At 38.8% G+C, this 19,124-nt stretch overlaps 1 protein-coding gene across 4 annotated transcripts in view; it reads right to left on the bottom strand.

Moving 5' to 3' along the window:
* Positions 1 to 19,124, bottom strand: part of PLCB1 (phospholipase C beta 1) — a 401,184-nt gene that overhangs the window by 103,940 nt on the left and 278,120 nt on the right. For all 4 annotated transcript variants that reach the window (XM_040611965.1, XM_040611966.1, XM_040611967.1 and 1 more), the window contains exons 10-12: positions 14,206 to 14,352; positions 6,992 to 7,149; positions 2,679 to 2,761 (exon numbers count right to left, since the gene is read on the bottom strand). In XM_040611965.1, the coding sequence (XP_040467899.1) occupies positions 2,679 to 2,761; positions 6,992 to 7,149; positions 14,206 to 14,352 (388 nt within the window). The remainder of the gene's footprint in view (positions 1 to 2,678; positions 2,762 to 6,991; positions 7,150 to 14,205; positions 14,353 to 19,124) is intronic.

Here is a 19,124-nt window from a genome sequence, read left to right as displayed (position 1 = left end):
ACTACATAGTGGAATTACAGTAATGGAAAAGAAAATACTTCACATACTATAAAGATATTAGAGAGGAGGCCCTCTAGGTAAATCATTGAAAGAAAGCAAAATGAGATGACTACCACTGTGTGCTAATAAGTGATTTGTTCCCCAGGTGGACAAAAAGTGTTAAAAATATTCTCTTGAAAAGGAGCCAGAAGGAAGAAAAGTTGCATTTTAAGTCCAGTGGTGATTAATACTGTTGTATCTATGGTGGTGATGTAAACCTTATTTACCTCTGATAATTGCAGTGTGTTTAAAAGCCATGAATACAGAACACAAGCTAAAATCATATTTCTGTTTAAGCCAATGTCAACATTTCTACTGATCTGTATGGGACCAGCATTTCACACATGAATACTGACTCTTGTAAACTTGAAAAGCAGAAGAAAAATTTGGTGACCTAAAAGTAGGAATTGATGTCATAAGATTTGTTTGGCAGCAATTCTATGAAAACACTTAGCATTTTTTGTTAATACTTTGGGCAAAGTTAATCTTTAAGATCTATGAGGAAAACAACATTCCAAGTAAATGAAAAGACAAAAGGAGTATTCCATGAAATTAGGTGAAGGTTTCTGTGAGTGGCATGACTAATTGCAGATTTCTCTAGCAACTAGTGAAGAAATGAAGGGATAATTGTAGCAGTTGGTAAAATAACTAGAAATTATTTTCAGCCAAAGCAAAATTAGAAATCATACACATTAAGCCTGATGATTTACCACAGCACAAAATAATAAATAGCAATAAAGCCTCAGAAAGAGAAAACACTTCATATTGTTTTTGCAGACTTGCTCTGCTAAAAACCTATGTCACAGCAATGCACAAAAAAGGACATCAAATAATACACTTAGGGATAATACATTATTCCATGACTGTAGTTTTTGGGTGAGAAAGGTCCAATGGTTTCTGTGGGGCAAACTGCAAAGACAAGATTAATGCAGCGGTTCTGTTCTTTTTTTGACTTATTTCCGCAGTATCACACCACCTTTAATTTTAACAGCATTTCATCTTACAGTTTTAAAGCCACTTTTGTACATAACTTGCATCTGACAGGAGTTTATTTTATACTTCTTTTTTTTTTAATTCTTTTCTTTCCTAAAATAGAACAGATCACCCTGGAATAGTTGAAGATTTAAGTCTTAATGACTTTAAAGGAAGAAAAATGTAACCCTTCTGGTTAAAGTTGGACGTCTCTTTTTCTCTGCCTTATAGTAACACAGTGAATGTATATTTTAACAAATACAGAAGAATGAATACAAAATATAATACATTGAAGAATGATGGTTGAGATCTTTTCTAAAGACCAGAGGTTGCATTTGGAAGTACTGAGAAAAGCATTTTGGGTTAAAACCTGCAGGAGCAGGTAAGCACAAGCAAGGCCAAAGTGATACAGCCTACACGAAAAATAAAGGAGTGAGTGATCAATTAGAGAAAGAAATTAAAGACAATATCTGTGTGGTCTTTCAGAGGAAGACAGAACTAACAAGATTTAATAGGTAGCTGTTTGAATCACAACCGTGTGACCTTTAAACATTGCAGAGCAAGCACACATTTGCCCACAAAGAGCACTATAAATTGACACTGTAAGGTATACAGGTAGGTAGGTGAGCTCTCAGATTTAAAATTTTTCTACCCACATAATTTTTCGTCAGTATTGTCAACATCTGTTCTTAAAAAACATTCTTACATAGCTTCTTCTACCAGTTCCTTCCCTAATAATAAGAATGCTCTTCCTAAAACAATGGAAAAGCAGTTGGCCCTCACCCTTTTCCTCTTCAAGAAACAAAAGTGCCAACATCTTTTCTGATTTGTGTGAAATCAACTGCTCCAAAGATTACTTTTTATTTCACATTAAAATTAAAAAATGTTTCAGTCCAAACTGGCACCAGAATTGTTGAAAATTTTTTCACAGAAGAAAACAAAAGGGGAAAAGGCAATTGAAGTTAAAGCGCATGCTATGTATCAATGTCACCCCATTTTGAACCATGTGGTCTCTACATTCAAAACCAAAGTTAACTTAAAAAAGGAAAAATCAGAATTAAAACAACAATAACAAAGATTAAAAAAATAGGTCACTGGGACAAATTTAGAAGCATTCTCATTTATTTTTTCTTTCCTTACACAGAAAAATGGTCCTTTCTTTGTAACTATATAAACAGAAAACAGCTTAGGCAAACTGGTGGGTTTTGGCAGAAACAGAACAGTTCCTGACCATCCATGCCACATATTTTGCAATCCTAGCTAGTCTATGGTTCTGGCCTCTACTCCTAACCCATGAGAAACAGACCAATTCTGTGCACAGAATAAGCTTACAGTACAGAATAGGGTCAGAAGCAGGTGAAATACTGCTTCTTTTTCTTTGATGAAGTACTACTACACTCCAGCAGGACATCCTGAGACTGTAACATTAACACAATTTGCCTCACAATTATTGCAACTTTCTCTTTCAAACAAGAGGTTTTAATTCAGGAAGGTTTTTAAGAACATGCCCTATTCATTAAGATCATCTTAGTTACTTAGGCTGATAGTTTTCTTGAGGTACGAGCTGTTGATGTCCTATTACAAAACTGCCAAAAGTGCATACATAATTGTGTGCTTAGACCTTATAAAAATATAACACCATAATGGAAAACATGGTAATTACTTACGAATCCACATGATTTTCAAAGGAAAGGAGGATTGGAAAGGGCGAAGTCTTAAATGCACATTCAGCAATCGCTTCTATTACTTCCTAAAGAAGCAAAATGCATACAGTTACACATTTATGTCTGTAAAGAAACAGCGTTTTGGTCTTTGAAGACAGAAAAGACCAAAAGAGGTCTGAAATCATACCCAAACTGCCTGAAATCAGACTTTCCATTCTAAACATCCCAGAAAGCTCTGGATGTGATTTTGCAGCAACCAGATTTTTCAACCTGAACTGTAATCAAATCTCTAAAACGTCTGATAAGCCTCAAGCACCACATTTCTCAAGAAATTACTTATGTCTGCCTAAATCAATAGTTTAAATGTAAACCTTCATCTTTGTGTGGAGTTGTTCCATGCCTGAAGCTATGACTTCCATAAACTATTTTGCATAATAATAAATATGCTCTGACAAATGCATATCATCAGCACAAGCACGTATTCATAAAATCCTTAGTTACTCTGACTCACATGGTTTAGCTCCCTTTTTTTTTTGATGAAAGAAAACCCTTTAAGGCAAAAGAAAGAAAAAAGAAAAAGGAAAAAACATTACTCATTAAAACAGTTGGCTGTGTAGAAGTTTCCTTTCAGCTCTGATGGAAAATGGCAACTGTAAATCTAGCAGAGGGATCATTTGATAACACTAATTTTAGTGGGGCGTGCAATATAGTAATGCACTCCCCATTACAAACTATTCAATGTTTCCCTATTGGAACAATAGGGAATAGTTCTTTTTTCAAAAGACCTGGAAAAACACCAAAGACTTTCCATATGCATTGCTGTCAAACTCTGGAGTTTATAAGAACCTCAAACTCTAGAGTCTGTAAGAACCCATAAGCCTGCTCCCTCCCAAATCATAAGGATAACTAAAACCTAGAAGATTTACTTATTTTAAACAAGCCTTCTCTGGGGATTCCTTTTGTTCATTTTCTGTACTTTTAAAGGCTCAGCTGAGAAGCTTAACAGTAAGAAATCAAACTCCTAAACTGAAAGCTGAGCTTCTGATACATTGTTCTGATGTTGGGTTGCAGAATCAAGGGCTGGAAGGAAAACACAAGCCATCTCAAGATTTGCTGACATGAACTAGGATACAAACAAAATTTACAGTCTTGATGTAAGCAGAAAAACCCCACAGCTCGTGCACAAATTGTTGTAGTATCTCTTATGAGAAACTAGTGCTTTCAGCTCACACAGGCGGTGAATGACTACATTTAATAAACTGCAATCACCAAATATTTAAATGCTTCACATATCACTAACCCTTCCTGTGCTTCAACTAAGACCACTTCTAGTCTTTAAAGAAAGCAGAAAGGCAAAACATTTATCAGAAGAAAAGTAAATGTTGCAGAAGGCTGGGTGAAGGGAGGTAGTAAGCCGAAGTTTCATAGCAGTGGTTCTCCCATGGGGGAACGCACGATGGATTCCCACTATGCACTTCCCTTCCAGCTCCAGTAAATCACTAAATTGCTGGTACAACCTTAATGCTCTTCAAAAACCTGTGGGATTCTCAAAAGCATCTAAGACAATTTTGCTGTTACAAGGGAACAGCAGTGCTGAGAAACCAGTTACAAATATTGAGTCCTCCCATCCTGATGATCTCCACCCAGATTATTAGCACTGGCTTGGTCTTCATTCACCTTCTAACTCCCCCTGCCCTTGGTTATGGAGCGTCATATAGAGGTTGAGAACACCTGAGGCTGGACATAAGAGGTACTGCCAAAAGTGGTCCTGAGGCCTTTCTTGCTCCTATGCACTGCCCAAGCTGTGGAGTAAATCCATAAATTTATTTTCAGCTGCCTTCTCAACTGCAAAAAGGGATGAAATCTAGCATGCATGGGGAAAATAACCTGAAAGAGTAAAAGCAGGATTACACTGATAAAACCTGAGGATGAGAAGCTCAGGTATTGGTTCAGTGGAGAAACAGGTATACTGGTGATTCAGTCTTGCACTGCATTCAAATGTACATGCAAAAGCTCTATGGTCAGAGAGGAACAACATGGTAAGTTCCACACTTCACTCCAGCTGCAGAATGACTTACTTGAAACAGGTCTCCAAGGTATATATGAAATACACAAGCACAGATTCTTGGTTATGGCATGAAAAAGATGGTTGGTTCCCTACAAGATCTCACCTGGCAGCAGCTCACCATTTGCAGCTGAGAAAAATCTTACCGAGTTCTGCATGTCATGAAGCAAGGTAAAAAAAACCAAACAAAAAATCCCAACAAAAACCACAGCAACGTAAGGACAGGGAATATATATTGTTTTTCTCTCCGCAGTTCAGAAAGCCTACATGAGGCAGTGAAAACTGACAGACTGAACAGAAACATCATGTGCCGCAGTCACGCCAAAAGCGTGAGCTGATAAATGGTTCAGGTTTCAAGACCCAGTGATCACTCTGAATTGATTCACACACTTCTGACACATGATTTTACTATCGTTTTGCTCCTCCTCAGCCAAGCAGCATACTTTGAGTGTTGAAGAGAAACCAGCAGTCGATACATTTTTACATTTGTCTGCATGGAGAAAAAAACTTGCTCTTAAGTGACAGATGAAATGTTCCTGAGCAGGTGTAAAATACCTTCCAATTTCTCTCCTGCAAACAGGATGCTTAGGGTTGAACATCTAAATAACCAGGAATAATCCTCATTCCTGCTAATGATCCTTTTAAGAACCGTATTACCTTTGTTTTACATTCCTGCTCATGACCAAAGGAGTTGAGAGCTATCTTCCCTAATTAAAGAACTTCCAGCAAACAAAACCTACGCCTATAAAAAAAATTGGCTTCATATAAACATAACTGCAAAGCTAATAACAACTGTGCAAGAAATTTTTTTTTAATGTTTTCCTGTGATTAACTCAATCAGTGAAGAGTTAGAGAAAACAAATTGAAAAAAGAAAGGAATGTTCTGGAGCGAGAGCAATTTGGTGTGCTTTCTCTGTGGCAGTATTGGCTTTTTTTTTTCTTTGAAAGGAAGGCACTAGAAGACACCCCCACCCCTCGCCCCAACCCAACAAGTCATACTTCAATGTGGGAGACATGCTTCAAAACTGTAGCTCATAGAGAAGCCATACCTAACACCAGTAACATAATGAAATTCAGTAATTAACATTTTTCACATCTTGCACAGAGGTAAGTCTAGAAATGTATTTCCATGGTGAGTTAGTGTCTCAGATGAACAAGAATTATTTCTTGACACTTCAAAAATGATATCCTGATGTATCATTATAAGCTGTGCTGACTACCAATCTTAACACCATAGGAGAACACCTCCATCATGCTCCTCTAATATCTTGGACCAAAAACATCTTAAAGAAAAACAAGAAGAGAACAATTTAAAGGTTATGGCTAAGGGTATAGTATCTACCTTTTATTACAGAAAAAGGAAATGGAAGACAACATTCAGTGATGCAGATGGCACGTTTAGGGTTTGAATGGCACAAATATCCCCTTACAACCTCCAAAGATACTAGTTTTTCTTCTTCATCCCCCAACCCTTCAGATCTGACCCCAAGTCTCAGGGATAAGGATAACATTGCATACACCGTCATTCATTTTCTAAATTGTGAATATCGTGCTGAGAGTCTGGATCCTGTGGATGGGGCCTGGTGTTCTGGGCATGAGTAGCCTATTCTCTGCTCATAGGAATTTAAAGGCTTGCAAATTGCAGAGATTTCCACAATAGCTGATGTTTCCTGCCTCAGTTCAACACTTTAGTCTCCCATTCCCACTTACCAGGCAGAGAAGAGAAAAACAGTATACTGACACATTGCTTACTGCTCTTCAAATCCTTGTGGCCTTCATCTCAGCTGTCCTCCCTCCTGCATGCTATGGAGCTGTAACACAAACCTGTCCGTCCTCCCCATCCTCCTGAATCCAGGCGGATATGGCAGACCCATTTTACACTGTGTAAAACCACCCGTGATGGCAAAGCCTGGTCTTCCAGCCCTGGCTGTGGTCTACCCTGTTTCTCTCCCTGTGAGATTTGCTGCAGGGACATGCACAACAATATGGACCTGGGCACTGAGCCTGGTCCTCAGGTGCCACAGACCATCATGCCATATAATCCTTTTTTCTCCAACTGCCATGATGACAAGAGCCTCTTACGGTGCAAGGTCCAAATACTGCAGCTCTTCTCTTCCAATGATTCTGCACGTTCTCTGAAAACTCCTCTTAAAACATCTATTCTCTTCCACCTAGCAATGATGTTCTAGCATGTATTTTACATGAAAGAAGCCACCCCAGCTAAAGCCAACTACACAAGGTATTGCTGTACCTTGAAGGATATTTCGGTTGTCATAGTGAATCCATGTGTAATGACTGGCTCTTCTTCAGCTGTTCGTCCTTTCCAGCAATCCAGCTCCACACAGCGGCAGCCTGACAAAAGCACTTGCCGATACATCTCCACCGATGAGTTACCGGCCAGCTGCCCAGCTGCAACAGCACAAGAACATGAAAAAAAGTAATATTGGGCCTCAGGAATAAATGCAAATAATCTAATAATAATTAGAATTAACAACATTTTTTACCCTTGGCTGAAAGAAGTAACACTCAAAGGCATACAAAAAGTGTAAGAATGTAATGGAAATAACTTAGGCAGAGTCAAAGTTATGGTTTGGATTCTGCCCTTAGTTAACCTGCTCTGAGTGAACAGAAATAACCAAACTGAAACCAATTCAAAATCTTTTGATAGACAATATTGAATACATAAAATAAAACGGCTTAGTTCTAATAGACTTTTTTATCCTTTGACAAGTAATGTGAAATTCAGAGGTGATTCAGGACAGCAAGATCACATTTTCTTAAAACGTGCAATACAGTTTAGTACAAGGTAAAGCAAACCTGCACAGTCACTAACGGTACCATTACTAGTACTCAAGTCAATATTTAATACACATATCACCGCAATGAGTTGGTTAGTTAAATATCCTGATGTGATACTGCATTATGTAGGGAGAAATGTAATTAAACAATGAGTTTCCAACAATGACATAATAAAAATCTGAAAATAAACAAGGAAAACTCAGCTTTTTCCAAACTCAGGAATTATCCTCCTCTGAACCTCCCCCCTCAAAAAAAACCCAAACCAAACACAAACAAACAAACAAAACACCAAATAACAAAAACCAAACCAACCACAAACCCAAACAACCCCCAAACTAACAAAGAAGTCCATTGTATTCAGGGAAGGCTATCCAGCCACGCTGTCTTCATCTGCTGCAACAGGTTTGATTCCAGTCACATGGATATAAATTTCTTGCAGTAGAGAGGTAAAGGGAATGGAAGAACAGCTCAGTCCTTATTTTAGATGTAAAGAAAATGGAAGCATTTTCCTGCTTTCTAGCAGACTTCCTGAGAAGACCTTCCTGGATTTCTTGAAGGGAACTTGCTTGCTTTTTAAGGAGGCAGTGAGTTTATATATGCTAAAGATTCTTCACTGATGGGGGACATAGAAATACTTCATCCAGACTGGCATCTAATATAATGCAGATTAATCCCCACTGTATTGTCTCTGTGGTTCTGTGTTTAGGTTTTATGCTGGGAACTACATATTTTGGGGGTTGCTTCACTAAATACCAGTCTGCTTTCTCTGTGTTTTTACTTTCTACTAAAAACTGTAACAGAAAACCCCTTCTATTTGAAAATTCCTGTTTACCGTTTGTGTCTGATACATGAACTGGAGCAATCATAAATACTCAACAAGTTATTAACACGACTCCTGATGAAATCTGTAATATTTCTTAGCTCCTGCTGGAACCAGTGGGAAATACAAATTGGTAACAGCAGAATTTGGCCAGTGCTGGATGTTTCTGAAAATTCAAATGGAGTCAGCAAAGTGACAACTTAGCTCTTTTTTTTTTTTTTTTTTTTTTACTTAACATTTTCCTGTATTTCCCCTTTGGTTATGGCAGATTATCTTCACTCACACAAAAGCCTTTTTGGTGATGTCCCAACATCTGGGATAAGCAGTGGCTCTTTTTCTTTTCAGGATGCAAACAAGCACAGACATGGATCAAGGTACAATAGCACACATTTCTGTATAGTCATCCCTAAGCATAAGCTTATAAAAACTTGGCTCTCATTATATGGATCTGCTGAACTCTGCTGCCTAAAAACCTTACATTTACTTAGAAAACTGTCGTCATGTTGTCTTTCTTTTCCCTCAAAGCATACTGAATTTGGATCAAGAAATTATTTTATGACTAACAAACTCTACTATACTTCCTGAGAGACTACTGGCTTACTATTGCTAGGTGTTTTGGAGTACAGGATCCTTAACCTTCAAAAGTGCTTAAGTAAATCGTGACATGCATCGCTTGCCATGACACTTCTCAACACTACCTTATTAATAAGGCTCAGACGTTTTGGAAGGATTCCTGCTAAGGAGAAGAGGATATTCAACCTCCAAACCATTCAATCTTCAGAAAGACTCCCAGTCAGAGTGCAAACTGCTAGCAAATGTTTTAATAGTCTCAATAGCTTATTTTTCTGAAACACAGAATATTAGGAAAGTTCCCTTAAATGTTTTTTGCATATATTATTTATAAATTTTTGTTGTATGAGTCTCTATTTGCATCTATTCCAAACTATCCCTTTAATAGGTGCATTCTAAAATGTGCTAACACAGACACTAAAGGGAATACTTCCAGTATGATATTTTTAATATCCCGAGTTCAGATCAATTTTGTAATACTGGAAATTGAAAGCATTATGTATTCCCTTGTATAATGCATACAACATCTACAGTAATACCATTTTTATGGTAATATTTGTATTCCATCACCCTGTACTGGATAAAGAGAAAGAGATTTTGACAAAAGATGCTTTTCTAAAAAAATATAATCAGCCAAATCATACCTGACAGGACACTAAGCAAAATGAGCCTGTGCTAATTAATACAAGCTGAGAATATGACCCATGTTTCCCCATACAGATCAGTTCCACACTTCCACCCACGGCAGGGGGCTGAACTAGATGATCTTTAAGATCCCTTCCAACCCAAACCATTCTACGATTCTATGATAACTTTAAGCTGCTCATTTCTCAGGAAGTGCATCCTTGTTGGGTTCATTTCCAAATGAAAGTTATTTGCAATACATGGACTTAAAATTTGGTTACCATTTAAAGATATGTATCCTCCCAAAACTAGGAGATATTTGGATCCAGGTATTTGGAATCACCTGACTCTCCACTACTCTAGAAACAGAGGCTTTTCTGCCCCCTCATCCACCCATGGCACTAGCTTCTCCCAGCATGAAGTACTTGCACAAACATGAGTTGCTAAACCTCCTCTCTCCAGGCAAATCCTGGAAAAGCAATCAGTGCCCTGCGTCACACACTGTAGTTTGCAGCGTGCAAACTCAGAGCCCCATACTGCTGGGAGTCTGGCTCAGCACCAACAGAAGGTGCAGGTGGCTAAGTTTTTTTAGACACAGTACGTTTATCTGAATTTATTTTCCTTCCAAGCCATTTCACCATGCCTAGGACAAGCGAGTTAGACCCTGCACTGTGACATATTCTGCTACTGCTTGTATGTAAGTCAAAATAAGGGTCTCACCCTATGGCTGTTATTTTTAACACTTTACATTGGACCAAAGCAGGACATGCAGTCAGGCTTGTTCCAGCCAGCAGCAGGAATACGCTTGCTGTCAGTCAGAACCTGCAACACTTGCATATGCCAGGATGGCTGGGGCTGGCCAGCCTCTGAGTCTGCATTTCTGCTGAGCTGACAGCAGTGCCTGGGCAGCTCCCGCGCTGCAGCAGTCTATGTGAGGGACGCTATCCAGCATGAGGTGTGTGGAGTAACCCTCATCCTAGCTGTGGGATCCACTTGAGAACGACATACTGTGCAACCACCTGAGGCTCTACAACTGCAGTGAGGGAGTAGGGTCCATCAGTACTTACTTCAGAGAGCCCTTCCCTTGCTGCCGGCTCTTTGTATCTTTGTCTTACAGATTTCAGCTATTTGAAGATCTTCAAATGCTGCTATTGGAGTCAGAGAGGTTACCCAATCCTCAATACAGTTTTAAAGAGGAGGTTCTTAAAGAGGAGGTTTTAGAAAATAACATTTCTTATTTCAATATGCCTCAAATAACACATCTCTTATTTCAATATGCTTCAACTGGCTGGCCTAAAGAGGCAAATAAGAGAAGGCACAGAGTATCTTGAAAACTCACTAAGCAGTAGTGAATGAAACATTACTTAAAGGAAACAGAACACTGCCATGATTTTTCTCTCTCCTTCTTGAGAAACCAGTTCTCTCAGATCAGACCAAACAATTTTATTTTAAGTCTTTGTGTTCACCTCTGCTGCTACTGGAGGCAAGACGCCTCTAGAAATTTTGGTTACAGTTGCTGATCTGTATTAGAATAATTAATTTTGCCTCTAAGGATATAACATGTATGACTTTTTCTCTCCCTTTTACAAGGTTGCAACTCATTTTTAAAAGCAGAAATCTCCTCACTTCCCGTATGGCCTAAGAAAGAGGGAATTGGCATGGGTGAAGCTGGTTAAGGGAGGGCAGGTACCTAGGACAACAAAAAGATAAACTGAGGTTTAACAGTGCTAGTATGAACTGTTCAAACTAGAACAGAACATGACAGAGCAGGACACCTAAGGAATCTGACTCAAGAGTCTGCTTAATTGAGTAGTCATCTTCTCACAAAAGACAATCTGCATCAGTATTCAAAGGAGTAAATAAATAAATATGATACCAGTGAGAACAAAGATGAGAGACAGTAAAAAAAAAAGTTTCCAAAAGGTGACATTTCTTTAAGCTAGCCTAGATTTATAAATCACTTCTTTCTTCACGGATTTTTACCTTTTTTCTTAAAAATTACATTTCCCTAAGAAAAAGAAAGCAGTAACACTTCTAAATAAATAATCAGGACTTGATGTACTGCCAAGGGTTTCTACTAAAGGCTAGGAAAATGATGAGCATAATTAAAAATAAATTCAGAGTGTGAACATGTTTCTTTTCATGTTATAACGTTGTTTTTTTGTTCATGCTTTTTCTGGGTTTAAAAACCAACAAAGGGAGAAAGAATTGGTAAGGCATTAAGCACAGTAATCATAAAGTATTGCTAGACTGAACAGTTTTCTTATTGTCCTAATAATTATTACATGACTAGTTGCTATTTCACAGCTCCTATGAGGGCAGAGGTGCTACCGAAGCTTGCCTTCCAAAGCCACGAGCACTTGAGCAGACCCTTTGAAACAGTATTGGGAAAAAGAATAGTCTGCCACCACTAATTATTAATTTTAGTAAGTCCTTGTTGGAAGAAAGCAAATGGCATCGTGGTTGTTTTATCTGGTCTAGCCTCAAAGCAAAATCTAAGACTGTCAGATTTTTGTCAGTTGATAAAAATCAAACAAATCCCATTTTCGGCCAGCTACTATACGTTTATTGAACATAATGATCCCACTAAAAGGAAAATGCATGTGTTTTGTGCCTGTAAATGTAAAAATACACACTCTGAAATGGAATTTGAAAGAGATTCAAACTTGCTTTGCACTATCACCGGAGTTTACTCTGACTTACTCCCCCCAATTTACTAAGCCAGGAATATTATGTTAAATTAAGACTGAAGATCATAGTTCTAAATGTAGCTTCTGAAATTATTTAGAAACGCAGGGACAGAAAGCTGTATATGCAACCAGAGAGGATTTGCAGACTTTCACATACAAGTCTAGCCAAATTTGGAAAGTTTCAAGGTAAACCTTCTTTCTTCTGAAATAATTAAATACGTTAGGTCACTTATGGTGCAGTTAAAACATCAGAATAGGTTGGACTAATCATCAGTTCCCATCCTTAACTCTCTGTGCATTGGTACTTCTGTGATTCTAGACCTTTAGAACGTGAGTCTGCCTTGATTACTCCTGATAAAGCTCTGTGGTATGGTACCCGCTACAAATACATGCTGGTAGAGGGAAGAGAAGTATTTTATCTCTTTGGACCAACTTTAAAATGCACCGTCTGTCCCGCCTGCGGGCCTACGCTTCCCACATTTGCAAAACAGCTTTACTATTTTCTTCTAGAAAATCTGTATAAAGCTGCAGCATTTGGCTTAAGTGAGTCCTAATCCTCACTGACAGAGCAAAGTCCACACTGCAGGTAAGAGGTCTGCAAAATATAATTAAAAATTGCTTTTGCTTTGGGCATGTCTGCACTCTTCCAAAGTGCATTAATTTCTGCATATTGGAATCATAACTTAAAAGTGGCCACACAGATTTTCATTTCTTTTAATTCAGAGAAACAAAAGAGCTGTCAAGCCAAATACTTGTGTGACAAGTTGTAGCACAAAACAAATTTTACAGCCAAGACATAAACCTCTGAAAAATGGTGTCCAATGGAAACAATGACAGTTCATTCACTTTAGGAAAGCACTAGAAGGTGCAGTATAAAGTGCTGTAACAAACACAGAACAGATGAAAGTAACTACCCCAAGGTCTGTTTAAACTGGGCATCACCACTGCATGGCTTTGGTTATGTTTTGGCACACTGGCATTCTGAAGAACTTGATCAGTTAAGGCAAGTCTGTTAACATTAAAAAGCCTCACGTTATCCATGAGCCACCTTTTTAGTGCACACTGTAGCATTACTTCTTGTTTTTTAACATAATGCTAACTCATTGGCAAACATGACAAGACAAACAGCAAATCAAATAGGAGAGAATGCCCCTTGCACATCAGCTTGTCAAAAACATTTGTGCCTACATAAACAAAACTAAAATAGTAAATTTACAATTATTTTCTTACAAGTTAACAGCATCTTAGACTAGAAAACGAGGACAGAAGTTGATTTTCTAAACTGTCTTAGATTTTTTTTGAATCTTAAAGCATTGTTGATTTTGGTATGCAAACAATACAGTTCAGACTCACAACTCTTAATTCAAATTAACAGGAGCTTCTGGGCACACAGCCTTTTTAAAAAGATGATTGCACTTAAAATTTTCAGCTCAGACATTAGATATACTAAAAGACCAGATTTCCATGCCTTGAAGATATGAAAGAACTGTCAGAAAGCTATATGCCATATTGAGACCTTCTAAAATCTGAATCAAAGAAAATTTCATGGAGTTCAACGAATTGTCAGATTTAATATTTAGGGGCAAACTTACTAGTTACAGAGATGTTTCCCATACTTGTTTGGCTATCCTTGGTTGTCATCGAAAGTACATTGTTCCCTATCCTCCCCAAATAAGGACCTTAATCTGGAATCCTATCTAAGTTGAGGGAAACTTCCCACAGACTTCACTGGGCTTCAGACAAGACCTCATCTAAACAATGCAACTGCTGCTCACCTGTTAATAAAAGCATATTTGATGTATGTGTAGCAGCTAGAACAACAAGAAAGTGCTACCCTTGCTTCTCTGAAGACTAAGCTCCATCAGCATTTACTGCTGACGCTTTTAGTACATTTCATGGTATCACTGCAAATACACTATGTATTTTTGTAAGAAAAGAAAACAGATCTCTCCAACACTGTACCTGTGAGGTAGGTGTTGTGTGAGGAATTGATGAAGTAGTGTGACAGTGGTTGAGACATATCTTCATTTAAATCCAGTTTCTCAGGTGGAACAACGCCATTTTCTTCTCCACTCAGATACCGCATAAATCCATCCACTGATATCTGTCCTGAGAGAAACACAGATCCAGGGAAAGCATCAATTAATTTCAAGCACAGATTTTGTGACATACAAATGTTACATTCAATATACACTTACAGAAAGGTGAATGTGAAAGACCATATAATCATCAGACTGGCCTTCATCTAGTTATTCATATATTCTTTTGTTACTGTTACCTCATTTTCAGCCATATAAATTGCAGGTAATACACATCCCTTTACCTGTACCAAAGATAAATCATTTCATAATCAGTGTCTACAGTAGATAATCAAGGGTACAGGGGAATCAGAGTTACAGAGGGCTGTAAGAACAGAAAACCTATATTTAAGCCTTTCAAGGAAAAGGGTCTTCTGGGGACAAAAGAAAGCATGCTTTTTTCCAGAGGAAACCAAGAAACCAGCAGTGAGCCCTACAAAGAAACAGGTAACTGAACTCTTTTGAATATGATTCCTTGTGTGTATATGACTGCAACGGAACTGCAAAGCAAAGCAAATTAAATGAACCACCTTTCAAATGGGAATTATTTTGCTTTGTAACTTTTATATTTGTCTTCCAATTCATATCTCACTGGAGTGCCAGCATAAATGATCATTTCATATGCTGCTGGCAAATTAGAAAGCCGAGTCCTATCCTCAGATTAAGTTTCACCATTGATCTCAGTGGAGCTGCCCTTATTGCATCAGGATGAATTTCTCTGTAAAGCCTTCTGCGTAAAGGTGATTTTAGGGTGTCAATCTGTACATTTAGACTAAAAAAAATATTAAAATCTAGTAGTCTATATTTGAAGATTAATGCTTAATAGAACTAATTTGAGACGTTTTCCTTTGCCTGGTATTTTTGTTATTTTGTCTAGACTTCATCTGTAGAATTACCCAACCACATAACTTTAATTATTTCAGTTATTGCCTATAGTAAAACAGTTGTTCTGTATCTCTGAAGAACCTTGAAGCAGCTACATGCCTGGTGACTCTCAACAATGAGAATTTCTTACATTTTGTCCCCAACCCAAAATACTCAGCATAGTATCTCTATCAAAAAAAACCCAACCCTTAAGTCAATCGACTACAGCACTGAAAAATGGAAGACCAGTTTTACTCCTAACTCTACTACTCTGCCCTTTTAGGGTCAATCCCTTTTTATGCTAAAACATATAAACTTACACATATTTTTCTAGCATATGAAGAAGTAATGGACAACCCTGCATCATTTTTACAAAGCTTGTAACCACATGATGCAAATATAGCATGTAAAGCATTTACTTAAAATCTGTGCTTTGTCCCTAGGATCTGGCTCTTGATCACAGAGGAAAACATGTAACAGTCTTAAGTTCAGATGCCTCATTTTCATAACAACCCAAGATGGTGGCACTAACAAACTATTCATATGATGAGAAATATAGTGACAATACAGAGCAACGCAATTATGATTCATTCTTATGACAACAACTGTAAGATGGTTGGAAAGAAAAACATGAAGTCCATCCACTATTTTAAGACTGTAATCTGAGTGCAATTTTGCCAGGCTCCACAGCTGCTTTGTTATAGAATAATTAATCATCCACAGACAGAGGCCTACGTACTTTCCTTTTGACAAGAAAAAATATAGTAAGATGGAGAAAATGAGGAAAAAAGCACCACTAAGCTTTTTCATGAAACTAAAGATTTATGAACAACCTATCTGCTACCTGAATCTACCAGAGAGACATGATGAATGCAAACGGTATCAGGCGCTGTCATAGAGTTAGCTTGAGCTAAATTCCACTTAAAAGAAACACTCTGCACCAAGTTCACTGGGATATAGATATGGTCTGTGGGGTACATTCAGACCACACAAGCAACATCATACAGGAAAAAAATGTAAGATCTGAAATGGATGGTTGCTACACCAGGAACCAGCAAAGTCATGTCATGTTACAGTGACTGGCAGCTTCTGATGTTTGAGGCGGCTCGTCCAGAACCATCTTCAGCATCAATGTGCTCCTTTCAGACAGACTATAACGTTTAAATTTGCTTTGTCATTCCTGCTCCAGGCTAAACTGAAACATAGTAGTTTTCACACACAAAATTCTTAAAAAAAACCCTGCAGCATCATAATCACACAGTGTTCAGAAAGGCTTCAATTTTGTTATACAGATACTCGGGTCAATTCATGTAGACATAGTATTCAAGCATCTCAAAGTCATCTCTGTGTTTGATCTTCACAGTGTACCTGAAAAAACATGGTCCTCACAGAGACCTAAAACTGAAGACAAATTAACTAGCTGGACAATACCCTATGGAAAACCTGTGGGTTAAGGTGGGAGTTGAACTGCACAATTTCTTGATGCCTGTTTGGGTGAACTTGAACACCTTTGGGATAAAAGGAAGCAAGGCCCAGGCCTGCACCTCCTTCCTGCTCTCTGTTTTGTGGTTCATTCTGATCCTTTGCTTCCTTCCACACTGAAGTAAGACAAGGTCTGCAGAGTGGTCCTTCTGTGTATGGCCACTGGTATCAACATAAATCACTGCAAGTATTATTCACTTGTATAATTACATAGTTTCTGAGTGACACAGTTATCTGAGCTTATGGCTCTAGAATGCTATTTTCCCCATCATAATTAAGCAGTCAGCATTTCAGACAGTGAAACAGTTTCCAAGTTCAGTTACAGCCAGTATTGCACCAGTGAGAGTTTGACTGTGGAACGGAGATGGCAGATGTCAAAGGGACTTTGTATCCTGGACATTAAGGAGTAGATTGTTTGTGACCAACATCGATGATATTCTGATGCCAACTGCAGTGAGGACAATCCTTGCTGGACAGCCATCCAAAATGAAATAACCTCTATTTATTGGAAAAATCTGTTCTCTGTTTCCTTAAGCATATTACAATTTACTGCAGACATTGCCAAGAAAAAATAATGTGTGATCAGTTCTTTCCATTATAGCTGTCACCTTTTCTCTTCAGATATGCATTAGGAAGATTTAATGATATGTTTAGATACAAAAAGGTAAAGGGAAAATGAACACATCAGGAAAAGACACAGAGAAAGACAGATGCACATCTTTTTTTTTTTTCTTTTTCCCTTCACATCATTGCCTTAAAATCACCTGAACCCTAGGTCTTCAATGAAACCTTCAAAATAACTGGTGTGCTTTATATACTTAAAATTGCCTTTTTCACTCACCACTAACATGCTGGATTTGATCTGATGTCTCTCCCTAGAGCAGAGGCAGGCCCAGAGCTCACCCATGTTTGCTGAAATGCTGCCATCGACTTCATCAACTTTGGTTCGAGACCTTACTAAATAATCCTAAGTGCAATGCAAAGAAAGACGGGACTCCAGATGACTCTCTTTTAGCTAAGTTGGCAAAGCCAGATCGAAAGAGCAAACACAGATGTAACCGTATCAGCAGCTATGTCAACAGCCACAGAACTCAGTGAGGATCCTTTTCTCTGTGAGGGCTGGGGTTTACCAACACAGAAAAATTCCTGCCCCTCCACCTCTCTTCTCTAATTTACATGATTAATTAAAAATTTCCCTGCGGGGTCACTTGGTAGTGCTTTATTAAAACATTTAAACAGCAAAAACATAAAACCGCCTCCTTTTTCCTGTGGTGTCTGGGCCGTTTAACCGTGCAGCACTTCCCCTTCCCGCGCAGTGCCACCGGGACGCCGCCTGAGGAGCCGGCGCCGCCCGCCCCGCCCCTCCCCCGCTCCCCTCAGGGCCTCCCGCGCTTTCCCTCACCCGGCGCCGCCGCCACCATTTTGCCCCCTGAGCCAGCGGCCGGCGCGGGCCCCGCTGCAGCCGCCCGCAGCCTCTCCTCAACGAGGCCCCTTTGCCGGCACTGGCTGCCGATTCAACAGGAAAGCGAAAATTATGGATATTATAAACTATTGTGCCGTTCTCAGCGTAATGCAAATCCACTGGCGCTTGGAGGACGAGTGCGGAGTGCTGTCTGAGCACATCGTGCCCAGAAGTGACCATGTAATGTGTCGCAGCTGGATGCCTTGCAAAGTCTGTCAGAACCATCCAGCTCCTACACAGGAGGGAAGATACTCAGATGTTGTGTGCGATGGTTAACGTGGGTATTTTTTCTCCTCTGGACTCACTAGACTGAAGAAATTTCTGATGAATGTCAGCTGCAGGGTATCTGATTGCCAAAGCATGCAAAAGTGGCTGGCTAAAGCTTTGTGCAAGCCGAATAAATAACAGATCAATTTTAATGTTTCAATTCTGTAGTGGAACAGGTCTGTAAAATATAAGAACCAGTACTGAGAAGAAACAGAAAAACATCCAATGTTTTGGATGTTTTTTGATGAAAACTTTTCATCACAGACATTCCCAACACCTCAACATTATAAATGTATAGCTGAACACTTGTGTGTAAATTATATAAACTTTTACATAATTCTAAAAACATACCTGAATTTAAAACCTACAAGAGCTAGAGGTACTGGCAAGTCTGGAAGTGCCTTTATATCCATCTACATCTTTACACATCTACATACCTTCCAAAATCCATTCTCCAAATGGGAAGGAAGCTTCCAAAAAAGGGGACCTGGACTCTTCCATGCCTTTTGAACCTTCTGCCCACTACCTTCTAGGCATGAAATGCACGGCAAAGTACCCTCACAGCCAGCACCGCTTCCTTGCTCACACAAACTCAGCCAGGACCTCTTCCTTGCCACACAAACTGTTAATCACATTATGAAGCTCCTGTGCCAGTGTTTCATCAGACAAATCTAGGCCAGACTCGTACAGACCTACCCAAATCAGGTTCTGGCTTTATCCCTGAGCTA

The sequence above is a fragment of the Falco naumanni genome, chromosome 12 (genome assembly GCF_017639655.2).
Source record: "Falco naumanni isolate bFalNau1 chromosome 12, bFalNau1.pat, whole genome shotgun sequence".
In the NCBI taxonomy this organism is placed as follows: Eukaryota; Metazoa; Chordata; class Aves; order Falconiformes; family Falconidae; genus Falco; species Falco naumanni.
Note: the sequence above shows the minus strand (reverse complement) of the source record. Positions and strands in the feature narration are given on the sequence as shown.